This window comes from Petromyzon marinus, chromosome 6 (assembly GCF_048934315.1).
Source record: "Petromyzon marinus isolate PM22_M1 ecotype Great Lakes invasive population chromosome 6, UKy_Petmar_22M1.pri1.0, whole genome shotgun sequence".
NCBI classification, from domain to species: Eukaryota; Metazoa; Chordata; class Hyperoartia; order Petromyzontiformes; family Petromyzontidae; genus Petromyzon; species Petromyzon marinus.
The window spans coordinates 15,525,045-15,550,582 of NC_133672.1; the positions used below are offsets into that span (position 1 = coordinate 15,525,045).

At 41.7% G+C, this 25,538-nt stretch overlaps 1 protein-coding gene across 1 annotated transcript in view; it reads left to right on the forward strand.

Moving 5' to 3' along the window:
* The first annotated feature begins 316 nt into the window (after nucleotides 1-316).
* TTC27 (tetratricopeptide repeat domain 27) overlaps nucleotides 317-25,538 on the forward strand; it is a 34,131-nt gene continuing 8,909 nt past the window's right edge. Inside the window, exons 1-12 of the mRNA XM_032947716.2 lie at nucleotides 317-636; nucleotides 4,037-4,220; nucleotides 4,430-4,559; nucleotides 4,665-4,799; nucleotides 4,911-5,013; nucleotides 5,601-5,765; nucleotides 6,653-6,786; nucleotides 7,223-7,335; nucleotides 9,884-9,950; nucleotides 19,982-20,095; nucleotides 22,700-22,795; nucleotides 23,216-23,338. Coding sequence (XP_032803607.2) covers nucleotides 582-636; nucleotides 4,037-4,220; nucleotides 4,430-4,559; nucleotides 4,665-4,799; nucleotides 4,911-5,013; nucleotides 5,601-5,765; nucleotides 6,653-6,786; nucleotides 7,223-7,335; nucleotides 9,884-9,950; nucleotides 19,982-20,095; nucleotides 22,700-22,795; nucleotides 23,216-23,338 — 1,419 coding nt within the window. The 5' untranslated portion in view covers nucleotides 317-581. The remainder of the gene's footprint in view (nucleotides 637-4,036; nucleotides 4,221-4,429; nucleotides 4,560-4,664; nucleotides 4,800-4,910; nucleotides 5,014-5,600; nucleotides 5,766-6,652; nucleotides 6,787-7,222; nucleotides 7,336-9,883; nucleotides 9,951-19,981; nucleotides 20,096-22,699; nucleotides 22,796-23,215; nucleotides 23,339-25,538) is intronic.

Here is a 25,538-nt window from a genome sequence, read left to right on the forward strand (position 1 = left end):
GCCTGTGCACGTTGCTGGGTCAACCGTTCTCACACTGGGCACTGCTGGTGAGGGGGGGGGGTCACAAGACATGTGGAGCAGCCTGTGCACGTTGCTTGGTGACAGTCTGACACTGGGCACTGCTGGTGAGGGGCTGGGGGTGGTGAGGGGTCACAAGACATGTGGAGCAGCCTGTGCACGCTGCTGGTGAGGGGGGGGGGTCACAAGACATGTGGAACAGACTGTGCACGCTGCGTGGTGGCCGTTCTCACACTGGGCACTGCTGCTGAGGGGGTGGGGGGGGCGGCGGAAGGGGTTAACCCGGCCCCACAATGCCGCGCGCGCGCGCGCGCACATGCCGCATTATGGCTTCGCGGCGCCTGTCGCCAGCCGTGCGCTAGGGCGAGCACTTGTGCCCCCCTTCTCTCCTCTCTCACGTCTCGACATCATCATCATCATCCTCGTCTCGTTCTTCTCTTCCTCCTCCTCCTCCTCAAGCTCCTCTCGGCGCCGCGCTACAGCAGCCCGGGGTGTTGTTGGCCGCTTGGGGTGGCCGTGAAGGCGGACAGAGCGCGGCGGCGGAGGCGGCGGCGGAGTCGGCGATGCGGTCAAGCGGCGGCCCGTGGCGGCTCCCGGCGGGAGCAGAGGTCTCGGCAGGTGGGGAGTTGATCACACACACTGTCGTCGTCGTTGTCGTCGAAATCATCCGTATTAACATCATCAGTCATCGGCAGCAGCAGCAATGTCATCATCGGCGCACATATCGTCAGCGTCGTAAGAATCAACTTCTTGAGCAACGTCACCACCGGCTTCATTACAAACTTGGTCTCGTAACGTGGTTTGTGGTGCGATGTTCGTCAGCGTCATCGGTAGCAGCGGCATTATCATCCCGCCCCCCCCCGCACATGGTGACCAACATCGTCCTCCTCCTCATCATCACCATCATCAACTTATATGACGCGCGTCGCCTGACTCATTTACCAACTTGGTCGCGTAACGCTACAGGCGACGCGCTGGGTCCGCTTCGTAACCTGCAGCAGAAATTATTAACATAATCAACATCGTTTCAAGTATTGTCGTCGTCCGTTTCATCGCGTAACACCGTGGGGTGCGAGACACGTCGACTGCATCTTTATATTCAACTTGATCACCACCACCAACCACCACTCGGCGTCCTTGCCATCGTCTCCCGTCACGGTCACCTGGCAGGTGCGTGCGCTCCTATCTCGACATCACTCACACATCATCACTCACACATCATCAATCATCAGCGTCTCACCCTCCATCGGCATCATCGCTATCACAAACATCCACACCATCATTACCATCACCGCCGTCACTATCACCATTACCACCATCGGCACCCGGGGGTCTTCCACGTTGCAAAACTCGACGCCGCTTACACCGATCGGCTTCCTCCACTCTCCTCGGGCTGCAGCGGCTCCACGCGAGCCGAGCACTGCCGGGGTCGCTGCCGAGGTCGGGTTCAAGGTCAGGGATAAACTCGGGGTCTGGGTCATGCATCGGCATGGAGCAGACAGCGGTGACCAACCACGTGTCGGCCGTGACGGGTGTCAGGTGTCAGGCCTCGGGAGTACGTGTGTTGGGGTCCAGGAGCCCGGGGTGTTTAAGCCCCCCGTGGCGCCTCGGGGTCTGTACCTGGTGTCGGGGGGGGGGGGGGGAGCTTGGACGTTCCGTCCCCACGCAAAGAGGTGACGGGGATCGGGGGGAGTCTTCCGAGTCCCTGGGAATCGGAGCCGTTGGGATGAATGAACGGGTCATTGGCAGCGTTCTTGATGTGTTGGGGGGTGGACAGCAGAGCTGGCAATACGCGCCGCGTTCGGTTTCTAACGTGGCATGTGTGTGTGTGTGTTTGCCGTGAGTAGATCGTGCGTGTGTGGGGTTTGGTGTTAAGTAACGTTTCGTGTCATTAATGAGCAGAGTCGCGTTGCCGCTGCGCACGGTGCGCGGAGCGGCGAGGCGAGGACCCCTGGCGAACGGCCCGGGGAGCACCGGCCTCGTCAGTCTTCATCTCGCTGTGCCTTGCATTCTCCTCTTCCCATCGCTCCATCCCTCCTCCTTCCCTCCCTGCCTTCATCCATCTCTATATCTCTCAATGCCTCTTCACCCCTTCTATCCGTCCATCTCTCCGTTCCTTTTTTTCCCCTCCATGTCTCTTTCCATACCTCTCCCCACCCCATGATTTCCCGATTTTGCTCTCCATCTCTCTCCATCTTTCTCCGTGCCCTTTTCCCCCAACCTCTCTTCAACCCTGTGATTCCATTCTTTCCATCAGACTCTATATTTAAACATCCTCTCAATCCCCGACATGTGTGAATGATGAGACTGACGGCAGCTTTTCACGAGGAGAATAACATGCCCCGTTTCTGCACCTACTTTCGACCCATACTTGAGTTATTGTGGAAGCTGTCGTCTGGTCCTGATCCCCGAGATGGTTCTGTTCGATTGCTTATTTACCGAGGATCGGGTCGTTGGTTTACTCAGCGTATAAGAAGCCATATTGTGCCACCTCTTTAAATTCTTATTACATCTATGAGCTTAACATTTGTCTATTTTCTGTTGACGACTAAACCACATTTTCCAGTCCGGAGTTGGTTATGATTAATATATTCTCCGATTCAACTAGCACCCGAGCTGACGTCTTCACATGGTGTTTGGAGAAGAAGCTTCATATTAAAGTGTATTTCATGTTTAACATATCTACAAATATATATGCACGTTTGGGTTGACCAAACACTTCACGTTTAAATGTTGATGCTATGGTGTACAGTGTTACGAAAGTATTACATTACTGTGGCAAATATAATCTAAGACTCCAAACCCCCAAAGAAGTTGCAGTTCTATAATATAATAATTACAGGAGACGATGAAAATGTAGTCATATTTTTCTTTCCAAAATAAATCAAGCTTTGGTTAAGCAATTTCATTTTCATGATAAATTCACAGATATGACATCGCGTACCCGTGCATTATCTGCAGTAGATACACGATTGTGGAGACGCAATACCGAGTTAATGGCCCTTGTCAAAACCCATTGCCCCTTCTGCTGCTGATTGTATTATGTCATGCTAAACCTGAACTCGCCACTAGGTGGCAGTCTGATCCAGGCTGCTGTAATTCGCTCACCAGTTTTTGAAACATCTTTCATGATAATGGACAACTTGAACCTAATGGTTTTTAGTTTTTCATGAACTTACAGCAGTTTTTATTGCTAAATCTTGAAGTGGAATCGAGTACAAGGAATTTTATATTTCACATGCTTCTACGTGCATTCTATTTACTGCATTGCAGATGGCAAAATAAATAATTGTATTACAGTATTTCATTTACACGGATGTAAAAAATATATAAATGATCTGAATTGAAGGGCATTTATAGAATTTGATTTAATTAAGGATGTATTCATACTAAGAGACCATGTAATATTGCATTTATTATATTATCGCATTGTTTCCCATTTTGTATTATCTCATTGAGTGTCGTATTAAACTAGATATACGTTTACTATCGTGAAGTGTTTACTCAATCCTCTCGGTGTAATAGAAATTCTGAAAATGATATTGCTCAATTTGTCACACTAAATGTTTGTAATGTTATTGGAACTCATCCTTTATACAGCACTGCCTAGAAACTCATGGAGCAACTCTATGTACTTAATATAATTTTAGGAAACGAAAGAGATACATTGTTCCATGTCAGGAATAATCAAATTTTTGGAAAATGATTTTGCATTTCTCTTTTGTAATTAGAATGTATCTATGTTTCAGTGTGTTGCATTAATATAAGACTTCCTGCAGCCTGTTAATCTACTCCCGACTGTTTTTTCCAGTTGTAGTATGTACATTTTTAGTTTTAAATGGCAATGGATATTGCCATTTAATGTGAACACGTCACAATGTTTACACATTACTGGACTCTTTTAAAATGCTTATTTTTAAAAATAAAATTGAGGTGTCACGAAACATTTTACGAGACAAATGTATCGTTTACGTTAAACTCCCTTTTATTGTTGACCAAGGCCTCTGTGTTCCTGCAGAGGTGGAGCACCTTGCTGAATATCTCTTGGAGGGCAACTTTGAGGCTGTGCTGCATGACCCCCTGGTGCAGCGGGTCCTAGCAGATGGGCAGGCCCCATATGCAGATTATGCCACGCTGGATGTTTACTTTGAACAACTCATAGGCAGCTACTTTGAAAATGATCAGGATGATGACATTCACAAGTAAGTTTCATTTACAAATGTCACAGTTATTTTTTCCCCACTTTTCAAACAAAGTGCACATTGGTGGAACATTTTGTTCTCATATCTCATACATATCTCATACATATATAGTCTTTACACGTAAATGTTAATTATTCCCATTGGGTTCATTAATTTTAAAATAATTAAAGATTTGGTTTTAATCATTTACTGATGCATTCTTATTTCAGGCAGAGTGTAGTATTCTTCAGTGCAGTGGCATGTCTGCAGCTCTTTGTGCAGTCTAACTGGGTAGGACCTCCGGTTGATATCATCCCAGCGGATATATTCCCTGCTGCTGTGGACAAATGTGGCATTCAGGTATGAACACATGTACACTTAAATCTAATCATTTGCAGTTCAGTGCATGATATTTATCTTGTTTAACGTATGACCTCTAATCCATGGATCGAATGACTGTTTCAGAAATTCACAGAAGCCACACTGTCAGCACTGCAGGTGAATGGGGAACCTGTGTATGACCTGGTGGCCTACCCTTTCCTACTTCTCCTGGCAAGAACCATCCTGGTGACATGTCAGGCCAGACTGGAGCACTTCAAGGTTAATGAATACTTTGCTTTGTACCCATACACATGATTTTTTATTGTCTACACATACCACTATTTGATAAAATTGCATGAATGTGGACAATGACAATCGTTCATTTTCCAGATGGCGCCCTGGTGGACACTTCGCTGCCTCAATGTGCACCAGAATTTGCTTGGTGACCGTTCTCCCATTCTCTACGCGGCTGCTCAGAGCTGCATTGAGCAAGGCAAGTCTGCACAAGCATGAGCTATCTTTTGTCATGACCTCCTCTGGGGACCATTCATTCCCAAGTTATATTTTTGCTTTGTCTCTTTTAAAATTAGGTTTGTGATGCAGTGGTAACGTGTCAACTTTTATTAGAAGTTGCCATTTAGCTCTTTATATGGAATCCAGTTAAACTTTGGTAAGTTTAAACTACAATAATAATATTTGAGAATCATAAATATGTTGAGGGACTTTATAAGAGATATAAAGGAACCCAAGTATCCTATTTATAAATGCACACTGAGCCTGAATTAACTTTTTCCCCCAATTTATTTTCCAAAACTATTTAATGTTTTGTACAACTGCATTACTGCCTGTTATGCTGTCAGCGTTATTATTTATCATTGGATGTTAGGCTTGTATTATTTCGATTGCTACTTATGACCCAAGTTACCCTTTAAAAAAACTGATTTTAGATCTCAGTGGGTTCTCACTTCGTAGAAAGGAAACATACAAAAAAATGTCGTATAATTTAGAGACTAGGTTATTTTAAATGCAGATGCGTTGTATTGAGGTTGGGGTGTATTGATCTTCCTTGTTTTTGTATAGTGGGTAAGGAAGAGGAGTTGCAGACCTCAGAGGAATGTCGGCATCTGGCAATACAGTTCCACCTGGAGGCTGCATACACCTTTCTCTTTTATTACGACTACAAGCGTGCCAAGGAGGGCTTCTCAGCAGCACAGAAAATGGCTGGCTTGGCTATCAACTTGATCGGTAAAGTTGTATTACCTGCTATGGCTACAAACTGTTTTACAGCTGTTGCTTTAGTCAATACCTAACTGAAAAATATGAGGGTCATATGATAACCTATTTCTCATGAAAAGATACACAATATTTATGATGAATAGTACAATTGGAACAGTGTTGAAAAGAAGTTGTTTATTACAACGAGCCACTAGAACTTAGTTTGTGCATATTAATACAATTACAGGGACTCCTCTACTTACGAACGAGTTATGTTCCAGAGGAATGTTCATAAGTCGATTTGATCATAAGTCCAACTTTACTCCTGTCGATTCCAAAAATGCTCTATGGCATGTACACTAAACACGGTGAATGGTTTTAACAGTTGTATCATCTCCTGTAGATGCCACTGGTTCTTCATGTTCTGCAGATGTAGATGCTAATTTCCTTTGGTGCTTGTGTTTCCTCTCTACTATATCTTGACTTAAAGCTTTCGTGACTGAAGGAAATCATATTCTTTGGGTCTTTTGGTAAAGTCACTTAGAAAAAGTAATAACAAAATAATTTGAATTATTTAAAAAAGAAAGTGAATAAAAAATAATAAAAATATCACGACGTTATTTTTTCTATCTACGTGACTTTACCGAAAGACCCAAATAATATAATATTTCCTCTCTACTCTCATGAAAAACGTACCAAGAGATGTCTGCAGAGTTGCTCTCTCTTCATAAATCAACTTGGAGCAGGCAATATCAATGTGAACAGCTCCAACTGGACATATGGACAGGTTTGTTCGTATCTCTGAAAGTTTGTAAGTCGAATGTTCGTAAGTAGAGGAGTCCCTGAATATAAAAAGTGATGTTCCTTGACATGAGGTGCATTGAAGTGCTTGGATTTCCTCTGCCTCCCTGGTGCAGGTGCCCTAGGAAAACGCACCCAATTTCAGCAGACAGATGTGGCCCAGCTCATCGTGGAGGTGAAGAGGGAGGACAACCCTCTTCCACCGAGTGTGCTGAGCCCCAGCCCGACTCCATCACAGCACATGCCCAAGGTTCTCTACATGCTCCATCATGTGCATTTTATTATAAGTCACATTTTGATGCACTTCACCAAGAGGGGTAGCATTTTAGCGGTAAGTTATTATGCACAAACTACTTCATGTACCTTCTCATACTTTCCTTTTACATTTCAATGTGTGTGTTTTGTCCATCGATGTGTGCAAATGAAATAAAATAACAGATACGTTTTAACTATTCAAAGCATGCTTTAATATAAATGTTGTAGTGTTAGTTTATATATATAAAAGTTTGTTTCAGCCACATATAAAGTGCATTTACTCCCAAACTTGAATTTCGTTATGCATTATATGTTCTGGTGAGTGGTTGCAACTTGGACCTATGTTGTGGATTGCTCATAATAACGATGATGGTTATGGTGATGACAGCATGTTCTCACGGTACTGCTCGGGCTGTGTTGTGCGTGGACAGGATGTTCAGCTGGGTGACGACCTTCTACTGAACAAGGTGAAGCTCGCCCATCCGGAGGAGGTGCACATGCCTGAGCTGTGCGCTGAGGAGTTGGCTGTGGTTCTGGGTGTATGGTGAGGCTCTCACGGAATGCCTTTTTAGCGGCATTGACACTTCTTACTTTTCAATGTTGGCTTTAAAATTGTTTTAAAATCACAAAGTACATATCAACATTTAAAATGGCACAACATCTGAAGGATTTGTTTTCTTTAGAGCTGATGTTTTGTCCAACATTTTTTGTTTGTTTATGATTTGGAGGTTCTTTAGTGGAACACAGCAGTTTCTGCACAATTGGTCTTTACTGCAGTTTCCCAGGAGGAAGGTTTAGCGAGAGAAATGAGCGGGAAGAAAAGTCAATGCTGAAAATAACTTTTTGTATCCATTCGGCACGTAAAATACTGCCTTGGATAAAAGCAACTTGTATGTGTGCGTGCTGAATCGTAAAGAGACAATTTTAATACCAATCTGGAAGAGGCAATAAAATCAAGATGTTATTTAATAACTGAAGCAAGATTTTGCATGAATAGGCATGATTGCTTCTTAATTTGTTTTCATTACATGCTGTATGGTTGCACCGCATTGTAAATGAGCAAGTTACGATTTCATTTGCATTTATTGAAACTGCCTTTGATCAAAACCCCATTTGGGTGGTACATCTATATGTGCCATTTTTTGCTTCTTTAGCTTGATATAAACACGCAGAATATACCGATTTAGCATAACATGATTGTGCTGTTGATAGTAAACAATGGTATGCAAAGTATAGGCACTGTATTTTGCACTAGGCTTTGGATTAAAGCAAGGTAAGGGCCTCTGAACCCTGTGGGATCCTGTTTAGAAGTAGGATTGACAGAACCACACACAAGGTGACATTTACCATGAAAAGAGGTATTGCATAATTCAGTAGAATTGTGTAGTCCTTTATTGCATATTGCAGTGTCTTGTTCTGCTTCTGGATCTCTCTATCTTTATGCCAGTCAAGACAAGTAGCAATCTCATACCTGTTGACAATTGTAGCATTTTTGGTGATTGCATATTGGGAACACAGCTAGTCCTGCTTACAGCATGCTCAGGTCTGTTCTCCACATGGTACACGTTAATTAAGCATAGTGTTTAATTAAACTTGTGGTGGTCAAAACAGGGGGGGGTCACAACATTTGATTAACTTTTATTTCAAGTATATGTAAGCGTAAAATATGTGTTTCAATCCACTCAGAAAATTGTGCACATTTTACACTCGTAGGTTAAACGAGAAACAGTCAGCCTCAAAATAACACTTCCAAATATACATGTTAAAGTTTTAAACATTATAAATAACTGGCGATTAACTGCAACTGACACATTAATGGCCACCGAAGGTAATGGTAGCAATCCCCGGTACAACTATCTTGTGGCACCAAGGCTTGGGAGAGGTCACTTTATAATGGACTCGGTTTTGAAAAGTATCATGATTATGCCTACCCTGACGATGGCCAGCTTCCAGTACTGTAAAGGGCACTTGTTAAAATAGCAAGAGAGGGCCGTGGCGTATGGCTCTGCCTATTCGGTGAGCTCTCTCTAATGGGTTTGACAGCTGACACCTATGCTCCCTCTCTCATGCCTTTGCTGCCTCACATGTGTAGGTGAGCTCGTCTCATGGGTAAAGAGGGTGTTGGGCACATGGCTTCGGGCCCAACTTCCTGAGCATAACTCTACATCTCTCGTTAACTTGGCAGTAGAGTCACAATTTGACAAGGTCCTTTTGTTTTGTATATATACTATGTGCCAGCTGGCCTTTCATGATGTTGAAAAGCATATGCTTTGCAATGATGCACATAGAGTCCAACAAAGATGATTGGGTAAATTAGAAGACTTGCTGAAACTGGCTGTTAATTTGTATTTCAGTAGAATGGATGCATTGCTCGATTTAATCCACGCTTTTTACTGCAGCATAATACAACTATAATTTACACCTGATACTTTGCGTGAGCTAAGGTATTGCTAGTGCTGAAATATTCCTTTAATGACTTGCAGCAACTTGAGCAGGAAGCATCATGTGTCGTGTACCAACGGCAAGTGTGACAGTAACTACACATAAGGGAATTGCTGATCCTTGGCGTTTGTGAGGCCACTGCCATGTGTGTACATATACTAGCATAAATCGAACTTGCCAGAGTTCAGCTTTTCAGCATTAACTTTTCTTGACAGTCGAACAATGATGGAGTCATGAGAAAAGATGTAAAGAATTTCCAAAATTTACCTTAGTTTTTTTTGCTTTTCCATTTCCCCTGCGAGTTTTTTGTGTGCCTTGAAGTCCGAACCAGACTTGTGCTATTTAGTTATAAGAATTCAATTATGCTTCTGTTGGAGGATTGTTAAGTGAATCTAAGGCAGTATTGCAAGCCCCTTTTATCTGAACCATTAAACCTTGGTTATTTCAAAACTAGGCTTCCTTGTGAAGTCAAACCAACACCATTGACGATTAATCAAGACCATTTTTTGCCACTGTAAATGTAAGGCACATTGCATTTGAGTCTTCAGCCGTAGTGCCTACTAAAAGACTGTTTAACTACTTACTCGGTTTTGAGTTCGAGTATATTTTTTATGATGACTCATAGATGTATTATGTAACATTCTTGGCAGCACGGATTTACAGAAGAACAGTCCTGTACATCGGCTAACAACAGAGGAAATTTCTGCATTTGCTGTGGTAAGTCTTCCTCGAATAACATTTGCATTTTTTTCCTTCTATGCACTGATTATGCATAATTTTCTCCTAAATATTTCCTTTTTTTTTAAGAAAATCTCCTGCTGAAGTCTTTCCACAGTTACCTCACGACATAATCTTCAGAGTTTTTCAACGGCGTTCTTGGAGGTCTTGCATCGGTATCCTGAATGACATGTCTCGTCACGCATCTGAGCTTTTCTAAGCCTGTTAAATCGATACCAGAAGTTTACGTATTTTAAGTCGGTCATAATTACTGCATAACACCGAGTTGATTAAAATAAAACCTTTCAAAAACCACAAAACAGGCAGCTGGCATTCTGTTAATGGAGTTCATCCTGCAATGTAAATACTTTCATTAGAATCTCCTGGAAGGAATCCAGAAGGCTTGGTTAAAAAAACTAGTCTCATGCTTAAAAAGGAAGTGTTATGATATTTTTTTTACCTTAAGTTTGAGCTATGCTTTAATCTGTCTTCTTTTCCTGTCCCGTCTTGCTTTCTTAGACCTGAGATGTTCTTTTGTTCACGTTGCTGTCTGAATTCCTGAGCCTGGGGACAGCAGCCAAGGAGCGCTGGCTGTCCTGCCTGGTTTGTCTATCTCGTATGCCTCCCCGTGTGTGTGCGCGCATGTGTGTCTACGTATGTGTCCGTGAGTACATCTCTGTTCCCATGCGTAATGTGGTTGCGTGTGCTTATTTGTTTTCACTATAAAGAGAGTACTGCGAGTTTGTTTTTCAAAACAAACGAAACGTGTTGGTATTGATTTAAATAGTATTTATTTATCTAATTTACAACATGATTTTCTTAAGAGTGGAAATATAAAAAAAAGAATCCAGGAAGTCAATATGTCTAGACTGGAAAATTCATTTATGTTTCCACTGTTAAATACTCAAGGCGTAAGGTGAGACTTGAGGCATCGTTAATAGTGACTCACTGTCTGAATCTCTGGACCCCCTCCACACTGTTAATTATTTCTGAACACTCCATAATTTGTTCATGTCAATGGTTGATATCGTTTCAGTGCACAAGAAAAAGGATTGTGGTTGCTTTCTGTGGGTAAAGCAGCCAAAGTGTTTTCACTAGCCCATTAGTGTTTGCTTTGGTAACTCATTAGCAGAATGGTTGTGTGCTGTATTAAAAAGAAAAAGGTATGGGACAGGTTGTTTATCTTGACTCCTATGTGCCTGTCAGCAGTGCATTTGTCTGTGGCGCAACACTAAACTTTCTCGGATTTTATTTAGTAGCCAGTTTTATTTTTACATAATTTGTTTAGTGGTGCCACGGTGGCATGATGCTAACTGGTATACAGGAGGTTGTTGGTTCGATCCCAACCCTGACGTCGAAATATTTGGAGTTTTCATGTTCTCCCTATGGTCGTATGGATTTTTCTCCGGGTCCTCCGGTTTTTCTCTCCACATTTAGAAACATGCATTTTCCGAATTTGCTCTAAATTTTCACCTGATAAGCCACTTTGTTGAGCTATCATTTGTGGCCAAAGTTGCTTCTGAAAACAGTTATATAGCTTAGTGGGCCTTACCTGGTAAAATAAAAATAGTAAAAAAAAATTCTGTCAGGCCCTTGGTTATATTTGATTGCAATGAATATATATCTTGTAATAAATTTGATGAAAGTAGAATGATTTGTTTATAAACTAAGTTGTAATTGTTTTTAATGGTTAATTTTTCTATTATTACCTAAAATGTCTTTTTGAAAAATTTTAATCTGCGATTTACTCAACGAATCATGATCTCACTGTCTGGGTGGCTCTGCGTCTGCCTGCAGAAATCCTTGAACGCAAAACCAAATATAAATCAACACTTGTCCAAGAACGTTTGGCATTTATTCAGACACAGGCGGTTCCAACCTGGAAAAGTACATTCTGTACTTTGCTGCCAAGCTCAGTTATACAATGGTCCGCTTGCTTCCTGGCCAAGTATACCTGGAATTTCATCTGATTTGTTACCGAAGCATCTTTGTGTAAATAAAAGTAAACTTTCCTTTAAGGGATCTTTTGTACTGCTTCTGCTTGCTTCCTACTGGAACAAAACGCATAGTATATGAAAAGATTGTTTAAAGTCACAAGATTGTAATGAGATAATTTTGAAGCATACGATAACGTCAATTGCAAAAACATTTTCTCGTCTTTTCCGAGTAGACATGCCATCATTTCACATTACAGATGACAGCATAAGCCTTGCAATTTTTCATCCATGGAGATTCTTGAACACGTGGTTTAATTGTTCATGTGTAGAACCTTGTGTCGTTCATAGAGAACTTGATAACACTACCTAACACAATTTTTGTTCCTGGGTAATAAGTGTTATTTCGTTATTGCTTATGCCTAAAAAGTATAGAAAATGGCTATCATTCCCCATACACTTTGCTTTTGTGACCAGGACGGTGATATTTTGAAATTTACTTATTTTCAATGAGAAAACGGGCTAATTTGTGTCTTTTCGTTCACATACAGTAAAAATACAACATGAATTAAAATTAACATGTATTTATAGTAAAGTAATTCAATAATGACTAAAAAAGATTTAGAAGTGAGTAGTTTTTGGAGATTTATGATTATACTATAAATCACTTTCACGAATCAGCCCCCAAATGTAGTCTCCCATCATGTTCTCGTTATACTGTCCTTGGTAGCGGCGTTCAAAGTCCAGTATATCCAGGTGGAAGCACTCGCCTTGCTCCTCCGAGTACGCTCCCATGTTCGCCTTGAATTTATCAAGATGAGCATCATGGATATGGACTTTGAGGGACATCCTACAGCCCATTGTGCCGTAGTTTTTCACCAGTCTCAACCAGGTCCACATAGTTTTCGACCTTGTGATTGCCCAGGAAGCCACAAACCACTGCGACACAGCTGTCCCAAGCTGCTATCTCCTTACTTGTGAGCTTCTTGGGGAATTCATTGCACTCTAGCATCTTCTTTATCTGTGGTCCGACGAAGACACCGGCTTTGATCTTTGCCTCAGACAGCTTAGGGAAGAAGTCTTGAAGGTACTTGAAGGCTGCCGACTCCTTATCTACAGCTCTGACAAATTGTTTCATAAGGCCCAATTTGATGTGCAGTGGTGGCATCAGCACCTTCCGGGGGTCCACCAGTGGCTCCCACTTGACGTTGTTCTTCCCCACAGAGAACTCGGTCCGCTGTGGCCAGGCCCGCCTGTGGTAGTGCGCCTTGATATCCCTGCTGTCCCAAAGGCAAAGATAGCAGGGAAATTTGGTAAAACCGCCTTGGAGACCCATCAGGAATGCCACCATTTTGAAGTCTCCGATGACCTCCCAGCCATACTCAAAATACTTCAAGGCTTTCAGCAAGGTCTTCATGCTGTTGTAATCCTCTTTGAGGTGCACCGAGTGAGCCAGGGGAAGAGACGGGTACTTGTTACTATTATGGAGCAGCACGGCTTTGAGGCTCCTGGATGAGCTGTCAATGAAGAGGCGCCACTCATTCTGGTTACAGGCGATTCCGATTGCCTCGAACAGACTGGTAACATTGTGGCAGAAGCAGAGCCCATCTTGACGGGTGAAGAAGCTGCAAAAAGGTTGGTGACGCTTCCTCTGATCTGTGACTTGCACACTTTCATCCAACAAATTCCACTGTTTGCGACGTCAAAAGCTCAGCATTGGACTTGGTGAGACCAAGATATCTGATCAAGTCGTTGAGGTATTTTTGGTTGGGGTAGTATGGGTTTCTCTCCTCAGCTCCACCTCTTAAATTGTCATCTGGATCTACAATGTCTTCCTTGCTCTCTGACTTGCTGCTCTCTTCTAAAGATGGCTGCTCTCTCTCCGGAGGAGTGGGTACGGGGAGTTCATGGCATTGTGGCACCGGGGTGATAGATGAAGGAAGGTCCGGATACGTGATAGGTGCATTCTTGCCAGTCTGACGTTTGGAAGTGGTCAGTGGGTTCCTGTCAAATTCTTGGGATAGCGAACTTCATGGCTCTTTCCCCTCTGTACCATCCTACAAAAATACATTTATTTCACCCATGACTAATGTGTAAGAGATTCTCGCAACATTTTTCATATATGATATATTTTTTCAATAACACTGAAAATTGTAAAACATTTAAAAATTTAAAACTTTTACAATTAAAAAAATTGTAACAAATTTTATAACAGAAAATTCCGAGCAACAATTGTCCATCTTACCTTCCAGAGTTTTTTTGCATTCGCAGGTGAAATGAGGTGCCCAGGGTTTGTCTTGATTCCCGACAGGCATGCCGAAATATGCCTTGTAGGCCTTGCACATCTTAGCAGGTGCTTGCACAGAGTAGTTTTTGGCCGCAGACATAGCAAAATGCGTCTGCTGGATGCTTGCAGCCTCTTGATGCCATCTCAGAAAAATGCAGATATGTATCCACTTAGACAGCTGGAACTAAACTGAACTGGTGGGATTTCGATTTAAAGCTTTCGTGACTGCAAGGATTCATCTTCTTGGTTCTTTCGGTAAAATCACATAGAATGAGAATAAAATAATAAAATAAAAATTCTCACGACGTTTCGGCCACAACACAAGTAGCCTTCTTCAGGTGCTTCAATGAGCGCTGCTAAGATTGGTAGCGTCTTTTAAGCTCGGTGAGAGGCGTGAAGACGCCTTGACAAAGGAGTTTACATATCAAAGCCAGATAATTTAGCATTGAAATAGTTGAGGGAGCCATTAATCGGTTGGTATTACCTTAGAGTCGCGGCATCTCTTCAGAAAGGTGAGAGACTCGATTAATTGAGCCTTGTCACAGAGTCTGTTGAAAGATCTTAAGGTTGTGTGGAATCCCTCCCCGTAGAGGCAAATAAATTTCGATTTAAAGCTTTCGTGACTGCAAGGATTCATCTTCTTGGTTCTTTCGGTAAAGTCACGTAGAGTGAGAATAAAATATAATAAAAATAAAAATTCTCACGACGTTTTGGCCACAACACAAGTAGCCTTCTTCAGGTGCTTCAATGAGCACTGCTAAGATTCGCAGCGTCTTTTAAGCTCGGTGAGAGGCGTGAAGACGCTGCGAATCTTATCAGCGCTCATTGAAGCACCTGAAGAAGGCTACTTGTGTTGTGGCCGAAACGTCGTGATAATTTTTATTATATTATTTTATTCTCATTCTACGTGACTTTACCGAAAGAACCAAGATGATGAACTGGTGGGCTTAAGGCCCCTGTATTTATACTATTTATATTACTGGAAAGTTATAGAATGTTCTAGAAGTTACTCTAAGTTTACTCAGCACTGAATCTCTCTGGAATGTTCTGGAAAATAGGTAAATTTCAAAATATCACTGTCCTGGTCACAAAAGAAAAGTTTGTGGGGAATAATAGCCATTTTCTATACTTTTTAGGCATAAGCAATTAGGAAATAACACTACCCAGGAACAAAAAATGTTTTGTTACACTGTGTAACTTTGGCAGCACTCCCACTTGTCACTGCTTATTTTAGAGCAGTGGAAACCAATATACCATCTTAAAATAATTCCACTTCAGCAGTATATATATAAAAAAAAGTCGTTTATGATTTTAAAAGTTGCCATTTTTTTATTTGTACTTGTTCAGATGTCAATTTATTTGAAGCCATTATTATAATTACAGATTAGGTAAAATGCTGCGAGTTACATTTCCTCAAGGTGGCAGCAGACTTATAATACTGGCCTTTATCCTGTCCAAGGACGAGTGTATTGCAGTAAATCTGAAACTTGCAAATGAAAAGGGCGCGGTGACACAGACCTATTTAATTTGAAGGTTATAATCCCTTGTTCATCATGACGTCCTTTTTACTTTGATGTCTCAATAGCATTACGGAGATCGCGTGACGTGAGGGTTCTGCCTTTGTATTTAGGGTTGTAAGTTGACGCTGAGGAGGGGGGAGGAGGCGCCTCGGCCCCCCCATGTGGAGTGACATCAGTTGCTAATTATTATGAATGGTGGGGGGGTCCATTAGGAGGACATCACCTCATGATTATTAATGAGGGGGGCTGTTCTATGTGGAGTGACGTCACCTGCTCATGATTATTCATTAGGGGGGGTCCATGTGGAGGACGTAACCTGTTCATGATTATTGAGGGGGGCTGGTTGACGTGGAGTGACGTCACGGGCGTTGCACACAGACATTTTTGCCTCATTATAGTTGGTAATAATGGGGGGGTGGTGTCCATTTGGAGGACGTCACCTGCTCATGATTATTAATGAGGAGGGGTGGGGGCGTGTCCATTTGGAGGACGTCACCTACTCATGAATATTAATGAGGGGGGCTGGTCAATGTGGAGTGACGTCACGAGCGTTAAGGACAGACATTCCTGGGTGATTATAGTCGGTATAATTCACCTGTATCGTAACTTTCGTAATCCTGTGTAGCATTGCGTTCAGTTTTGGTATAGTTTATTAATCTTTTAAGGTTCATTAACTAAAACAATAAATAACCGAATAGCACAGTAGCTGCTTCATTGTATACTGAATCTAAAGTGTACTTTGTAACCGTCGAAGTGATATCACATTCTATCCATAGAAATTCAAATTATGCTATTGGAACATGCGGCAGTGTTTATTTGCTTCTATTTAGTGTTGCCTTCCTGTTGTCCTGCTTATGTTGGTCATAATGGCATAATCCAGAGCATGTGTTATCTTCTGCACCCAGGAGCCAGCTTCTTTTTGGTTTTGGAAACCCAGGATGTTACTCCTATAATGGTTATTTTGTTACTTTGCATTTGGATGTGGTGTGCCCATCAGTTGTGGTAGCTTGCAAAACGTGCTGTTTTAGGGAGAGCATAGTTCCACACGCGATTATAGACTAAATATGAAATGCATCTGTTGAATACATTGCAAAACTGGTATATCGTTACATGCCCACCGCATATAAAGGGCAAGGACGTACCTCCATATGCTTGCCTGGAATGTTGATCTTGTTTTGGGTGCAGTAGCACTGTAGTGCGTACGGCTGCTCTCCATATACAGTGAGGGAAAAAAGTATTTGATCCCCTGCTGATTTTGTACGTTTGCCCACTGACAAAGAAGTGATCATTCTATAATTTGAATGGTAGGTTTATTAGAACAGTGAGAGACAATAACAACAACAAAATCCAGAAAAACGCATGTCAAAAATTTTATAAATTGATTTGCATTTTAATGAGGGAAATAAGTATTTGACCCCCTCTCAATCAGAAAGATTTATGGGTCCCAGGTGTCTTTTATACAGGTAACGAGCTGAGATTAGGAGCACACTCTTAAAGGGAGTGCTCCTAATCTCAGCTTGTTACCTGTATAAAAGACACCTGTCCACAGAAGCAATCAATCAATCAGATTCCAAACTCTCCACCATGGCCAAGACCAAAGAGCCCTCCAAGGATGCCAGGGACAAGATTGTAGACCTACACAAGGCTGGAATGGGCTACAAGACCATTGCCAAGCAGCTTGGTGAGAAAGTGACAACAGTTGGTGCGATTATTCGCAAATGGAAGAAACACAAAAGAACTGTCAATCTCCCTCGGCCTGGGGCTCCATGCAAGATCTCACCTCGTGGAGTTGCAATGATCATGAGAACGGTGCGGAATCAGCCCAGAACTACACGGGAGGATCTTGTCAATTATCTCAAGGCAGCTGGGACCATAGTCACCAAGAAAACAATTGGTAACACTACGCCGTGAAGGACTGAAATCCTGCAGCGCCCACAAGGTCCCCCTGCTCAAGAAAGCACATATACATGCCCGTCTGAAGTTTGCCAATGAACATCTGAATGATTCAGAGGACAACTGGGTGAAAGTGTTGTGGTCACATGAGACCAAATTGGAGCTCTTTGGCATCAACTCAGCTCGCCGTGTTCGGAGGAGGAGGAATGCTGCCTATGACCCCAAGAACACCATCCCCACCGTCAAACATGGAGGTGGAAACATTATGCTTTGGGGGTGTTTTTCTGCTAAGGGGACAGGACAACTTCACCGCATCAAAGGGACGATGGACGGGGCCATGTACCGTCATATCTTGTGTGAGAACCTCCTTCCCTCAGCCAGGGCATTGAAAATGGGTCGTGGATGGGTATTTCAGCATGACAATGACCCAAAACACGCGGCCAAGGCAACAAAGGAGTGGCTCAAGAAGAAGCACATTAAGGTCCTGGAGTGGCCTAGCCGGTCTCCAGACCATAATTCCATATAAAATCTGTGGAGGGAGCTGAAGGTTCGAGTTGCCAAACGTCAGCCTCGAAACCTTAATGACTTGGAGAAGATCTGCAAAGAGGAGTGGGACAAAATCCCTCCTGAGATGTGTGCAAACCTGGTGGCCAACTACAAGAAACGTCTGACCTCTGTGTTGCCAACAAGGGTTTTGCCACCAAGTACTAAGTCGTATTTTTTTCGATTTAAAGCTTTCGTGACTGCAGGGATTCATCTTCTTGGTTCTTTCGGTAAAGTCACGTAGAATGGAAATAAAATAATAAAAATAAAACATAAAATAAAGTTCTCACGACGTTTCGGCCACAACACAAGTAGCCTTCTTCAGGTGAAGAAACAGGACTGTCCAGAAGACAGCGCTTGAGTGAACACTGCCAAGCATGGACCACGTCTTTTAAGCTGTGTGGGCGGAATCATGACTAAGTCATGTTTTGCAGAGGGGTCAAATACTTATTTCCCTCATTAAAATGCAAATCAATTTATAACATTTTTGACATGCGTTTTTCTGGATTTTGTTGTTATTCTGTCTCTCACTCTTCAATAAACCTACCATTAAAATTATAGACTGATCATTTCTTTGTCAGTTGGCAAACGTACAAAATCAGCAGGGGATCAAATACTTTTTTTCCCTCACTGTACCAGTGGTGGCTGAAATTCAGGCAGGGTTGCCTGTGCGGAATCCTGGGACTTGGCTGTTATGCCCGTGTGCAGGCATCTTTCCAGCCTACACGTGGGGTCCTGATTCTGCAGGCTGGTTAGATGGTTGTCACATGCATGACTAATGGCCGCAATATCTGCACAGGATAAAACTAATAGCTTCACTTAAAAGCATGGTAGAGTTTAGCAAGTTTATTCTGTTTGAACAATGTGTTTTTTTTTGTAATTTGCATCATTTGGGGTTCTAAAAAAATATTTAGTGAAATGTGTTTGCACTGTTATCAAGTGTTTTATATCAGCAGAAGCCAAAACTATCATAAACTATAATTAAACGTGACTACAATATGTATGCTTGTACAGTTTTGAGTACTTGCCATAATGCATCACTGGAAGTTTGCCATGGCTCCTGTTTTATATTCACAAATGCCCTCACAAATTTGTAAAAACAGAAATCTGGCAAATGGCACTGGTGTGAAAACCAAGTCCAACTGTCAACTTTTGCAGTTTTGAAAAAATAAAAAAAAGAACCTTCATTGCATTGAACGGTCTGAAGAAAGCTTTTATAGAAAATCATTAGCTCATGCATGTTTATAGCTGACCTTTATAATTCCTGACAAAGACCCATACAAAAAAATATATGGGTCAGATTAGGTCTTGAAAGTCTTGACTTCAAAACGCATTGTATGCTTGGGCATATTTCCAAAACATCCCTGGGCGCTCAAACCCACTTGCTGGAGAATGCTTGGCTGTTAAATGAGGGTGACGGAGCCAGCTAAAATGTGTACAAAGCCACAAAGAGTACTTATATAGGGCCTTGTTAGCTTTGCTGACCCCAAGGTTGGATCCCATGTAGCAGAGAGCTTCTGGGAAAAGCTGAGGACTGACCTTGTTGGGCTCAATTGTTCACTTTAAACTGGCATTTTGTCTCCTCTCTCTTGTTTTGTAGTATCGGTATACAGCATTACTCCTGCAGTGTTTTGTAATTAGTGTTTAAGTAGCTTCAGGCTGATTTGATAATCAAGCCTCTGCTTCTAGTATAGCACCACACTTTCCATCAACACTCATGGATATTGTTTTGTGTTTCTGTTTTGTGTTTCAGAAGAGATGCATATTCTTTCCAGCATTCCTGATGTGTTGAGTGGTGGTGTTGCAGAGCATTGTATTTTAACTAATTTTTGCCTTGTTCTCCTCTGTCTGCAGTTAATATTGTCGCAGCCCAAGTTCTGGCCTATCCAGGTGACAGCGCTTATGCTTCGCACAAAGCTTGAGAAAATGAGCACACGCAGAGTGGAGAGAGCCATGATGCAGACCCAGGTGTGTTTATATAGACCTGTGTACGTCTGAAAGTGTAATTGTATATGATTGTTCCTCACACTATACATTATTATATGAACACCTTTACCGAACTGTCATCTTTCTTTCCTTGTCCAGGAGTCCACTATTCTTCACTTCCTCCTCCCCCGCCAAAAAAACCCCAAAATCTTCAAAATTATCTCTGTACGCATGCCCCTCGCCTTGAACCGTATATTGAGATGTGATCACATTGAGACATTTTATAGATCTGAATTGTAATTGTATGAGCGAGTACAGTATGGTATGTGTGTGCAAATGTTATGGAAGGCAAGGGATGGTCATGGATGTTGGCAACTAAATTTGGCCCAGAGTTGTGCCATATGAGTTGTACATAAATATTTAATGCATATTACATGCTGAAAACAATTTTATCCGAACCAATATTTTATTTTGAAAATGTCATACTGATTATTGTTGTGTGAATTTCCCAAATGGGTATGCACGTATGTTTAACTTCTTTTGCATGGTATGTAGCCAACCGTGCTAATCGGAGGTGCGGGTAGAGAGATGATGCCAGTGCTTATAAACCATGAATTAGATACTTCAATCATGATGTGGGCAAACATGGCCGAATAGCATGCACGTATTAACCGTAGTGTTGTTCTCTTTATACAGCTTAGCAGTAGATGTTCTACGTGAAATAGCATGGGGTGCGCATTGCATTACAAATGGGTGCTGTTGCCCTGGTGATGCTAATACATCTGCTCATTAGCTAAACCTTATACAGGGTCTGCCTTCAAATACACCCTTTCATTATTTACTATAATTACATGGAATGGCTTGGCTGGTTTTAATGTGTATCGCTTACAGTGGTGAGATATGAACACATTGTGAAAAAATATTATTTTAATTTGTATTTTGTAATTCAAAGTGATATTATCTTAGGGGTTTTTGGGATAAATTATGAGAACCTGGTTGAACTTGTGAACCCCCTCTAGTGTGATCTTATGTAAGGTACCTGAAGTGCTAACGACACTAATTTTTAACTGGCAGAATTTGCACTTGATATTTCTAACATTGTCACAGCTCGGTGGTCCGTGGGAATATTTTCTTTATATAAATGTAATATCTAAAAGAATTTTGATGTAAAGCTTTCGTGATTGCAGGGATTCATATTCTTGGTTCTTTCGGTAAAGTCACGTAGAAGGGAAACAATATAATAATAAAAATATAAAACAATAAAAATATCACGACGTTTCGACTGCAACACAAGCAATCATCATCAGGTGTGAAAACCACAGCAAGAAAATTTGTTATTATTTTATTGTTTCCCTTCTACGTGACTTTACCGAAAGAACCAAGAATATCTAAAATAAGGTATGTTTAAATGAACAACCTTATAGTCAACACTTGCTTTCACAAGACTCTTAGGTTCTATTTCATGGCTTCGGTAAATTATCACACTGTATTTTAAATATTGGCATGTTTGCATGGTATTTGTGAGTAGTTTTGCATGTGTTTGATTTAGCTAGGTAGGAATGGTATATAAGCACTGAATTCATTATGCATAATAGATATACTGTTATGTGTGCACAAGTTGGTAAGTTCTTGAAACTAAATATCAAAGTGTAACCCAAGTGTGGAGAAAAAGAGTTTGCCAAATTATTTTGACTTGGAATGAAAAAGCTGATTACACATTCCGATAAAAACTTTTTGGCTGTGGCCGAAATGTACCATAATATATTTTTTCATGGTCTCAATAGAGCACAATGAACGGCTCGCTCCCAATTTCATGGAATGTTTTGTTTTTGTAACTAAAGGAGAAGGGAAAATTACATTACATGAAAAGGTCAAAATAAAATACATAAACTTCCAATTATCAGTTGCATTAACATTTATAAAGAAAACAAGTTTCAAAGTAAACAAATCAGGATTTCTATTCTGGTGAAAGGGACCCTGGTTTGCCACGTGCCATTGCTGTAATAAAGTGCATAGGAATGGGTTTGTAATGGTGGTGGAGTTTTAATGATGCCTGTGAGCATACCTTGGGCTATGACCAAGTCGTTCCAGGCACGCAGCGACCAGACACCCTGCCAGGGCGCCGCTCCACAGGAGTGCCACAGTTTATTTCCACGTGTCCAAAAGTGGCTTTATAACCCTGAGTTGTGGACACATAAATGTGATTAATTTATCTTTTGTGTTCACATAGGTTGGGCTGATTTACAGTCTGTGCCACATTTAAAACACAGTTGTGTGTTTGTGTGGAAGTTTTTTTTTCCAGAACAGCTGAGTGTACGTGATGATTTAAGGCGCTGATTCAAAGCGTTGTGCCGCTGTGGCATCCAATCCTCATCTTTGGCCAACTTCCGTGCGTTTATCTGGGTTGCATGTGGATGCCACAGATAATCTACAACTGTTCACCAATATCTCGGCACAAAAAAAAACTACCTTTAAGAACTAAAAGGAACAAGTGACATGATATATTGTCCAAACTGGTGGAAAAGTAAAACGTACGATGAGTTGCATTTGTTATTCAGCTTCTGGCGTTTGAGAAAATGGGACAATTGGTACAGTGTTCCTTTAAACTCAGTCCCCTCTTGTTGATTGTGCTGCTTTTTTCCCCAGGCCTTGCTTGACCACTTGGAAGATTCAACACCTAATGTCACAGAGAGATTGAAAGTCTTTTTCTGTTGCCAAGTTCCACCAAAATGGGCCATTAAAGTGAGAATTAAGAGATGAGAACACGTGATATGTTTGCATTTTGTTGAAGTGCACACTACATTGTCAGTATTCGCTACATTCTGTTAATGCCAAATTAACTACTAAATTGTTAAAATTCAATTAAGGCTATTTAGTGTACTCATACTCTTTGGGTCTTTCGGTAAAGTCACGTAGATAGAAAAATAATAGATGCCGACGTTTCGATCGCAACACAGGCAATCGTCTTAAAGGTGAGAGAGCTCTTAGTGTGTTGATTCACAACCTGTGCTGCATTGTTGTCTGCTCTTATGCCGCATAATGTATTCCAGATATGTGTCACATGCTGTGTGCTGGCCGTACTTATTTCTTATAGTGTCATATATATTTGATGCTGTTTGTTAAATACTATGCTCACCTCGTACTGATGTGTGTGCTGAGCAGCGGGAGTTGGCAAGCCTACTGTTTTCACTCGGCTGTAACAGCGCCGCACTGCAGGTGTATGAGAAGCTGGAAATGTGGGAAGATGTCATCGTGTGCTATGAAAGGACAGGCCAACATGGAAAGGTGAGGCTGCCACTCGAGTTAACAGGGATCATCAGAGCCGTCTTAAGTTTAATACAAAAGTACAACAATGATGCATTCAAAATACCATTTTGTTAATCATTTAATTTGCCTGTGAATTTCCCATGTATTCTATTTATGGGAATGTGGTATTCTTAATAAGCAACAAAAAAAAGTTATGCTTTTTTTTTATGAAAGCATACATTCAGAAACTATTGCAATAATACCCTTAATTCCAGACAGGTATTTTACACTGCTCCCTCGACATTCTTTCGGTCTGAATGTCAAATTAAAAGATTACCCCAAAGGCAAAATACAGGGAGGCCATGATTGGCCACATTTTATTGCAATAATTGTGTCCATCGTGCACACATCGTGACACCAGAGTTGTGTGTGGCTCTGCATCTTGAAAGTGTGAGCTCTAGACAAGCACACCCCTGCAGGCACAAGGGATGTGTGGGCTCACAGGGAGGGGCTGTCTGAAACGGCAGCTGCTCGTGAAATCGGAAATTCTGCCCCTACCTGGTGCCGACGCGTGCCTCTCAAGACAGCAAGAAACTTTTGAAGAGCGCCTGTGTAATTTACAAGTGTTGATGGATTTACCATCAAAATAATGTTATTAAAGTATTCCCGGGACTATTTTGTAACTGTCATCTTAAATTACAGAGGTGTTTTATTTTAAATGGCAGTGCTAATGTTCGTAGTATATTACCGTGGCTAGGCTATACCGTCAAAAAAAACCTCATGAAATTGGTACAGACGGTGATGCAATGTTAATCTGGCAGCAACAAGAGCTGTGGCATGCTGAAACGTGCGCCAGAGATGTCGGGAACAGTGCATGCCACTGCGAAGGTGCACAGAAGAGGGTTGTCCTGCAAAACCGACTCAAAATCCTTCCGGGCCAGACGTGGCCCGCGAGTCTCGTCTCTCATGACTGATCATTTCCTCACGCAGGAACCGTGGAGCGCCGACTGCATTGCCGCCGTCGGGAATGCTGGCGCGCGCACAATGAGACACGGACACTTTTTCAATTACAGAAGCTCCCTTGTGTGCAGTGCCTCCTGTGTTTAGTAGGTCAAGCACTGTGCTAGATGAAGTAGTGGGTTGGCCATGTCAAAGAAGGAAGAAGGGTGAATGAGTGCCGAGTTTTCTCATTTCATCAAGGAGTGTGAACAGTAGTGCCATTTATTTTGGAATATGGCTGTCTACGTTATCACCATGCACTGCTTGCAGAAATAATGTTTAGTTTTATATAGTGTTCATGCAAATTGCACTTCATAATTCCTGAGGAACTGCAGTTAAAACTGATTGCAGGTTGTGTGCAGGAAACTTGAAGGTTCTAATATATAAAATATTTAAGTAAAATTATATTTTTGGTAGAAACATGAAAGTTGGATGATAATTTTACTAAATCGAATACTTCCCCTAAAATGTGTTTATTAAAAATGTTGCTTATTGCAATGAAAAGGGGACTTTTCATAAATAGGTGGTTGAAATTATTTCGTTAAATTAATTGCAAAAGACTTAAGAAGGTAAGTTCCAAATAAAAGATGTTCTGTTTGAGGCTGCGGTCTCGGACGTGGCATCGTGTGTTTGCCAGTGCGGCTGTGGCCATTGTTCGCATGAGAGTTGTGGGGCCCCCGAGAATGTAGGAAAGGTTGTTGGGACCTGCGAGGCCAGGTCTCGAACACGCCTGGCTTTTGTCTGCCAAGTCGAGCTTGGTGTGTTTAGGGGTAGAGCAAGCGCTACTGCAATGGGACAGGAAATGTCATCGTGCTGTAATTACCATTATGTTCCCATGAGAGGGGGAAAATAATTAGGAGTATTTTCTTAAATTGCAGTTATCAGATTGAAAATGTTGCCTAAACTAGGCATTATAGGTAATTATAATGTTAAATATTTGTACTTGCCCATTAAGAATTATATATGAAACATAGCACAATGTCAATAAAGATGTGATGCTTTTAACACGAACACATATGCTAGTTGGTAAAATAGTGTAAAGGATCACAGTGGTTATTTTAATGCTGTATGTCCACATTTTGTCAAAGTTGCAGTATCTTCACTATTAAACCAATTTTGCGTAGTACCTCTATTTGCAGCACTGAACCATAAGTAGAATTTCTAGTCTTCTACATTGGGAACCAATCTGATAAATAGTATGTGTGTGTATATATATATGCACATGCATTTCCACGGATGG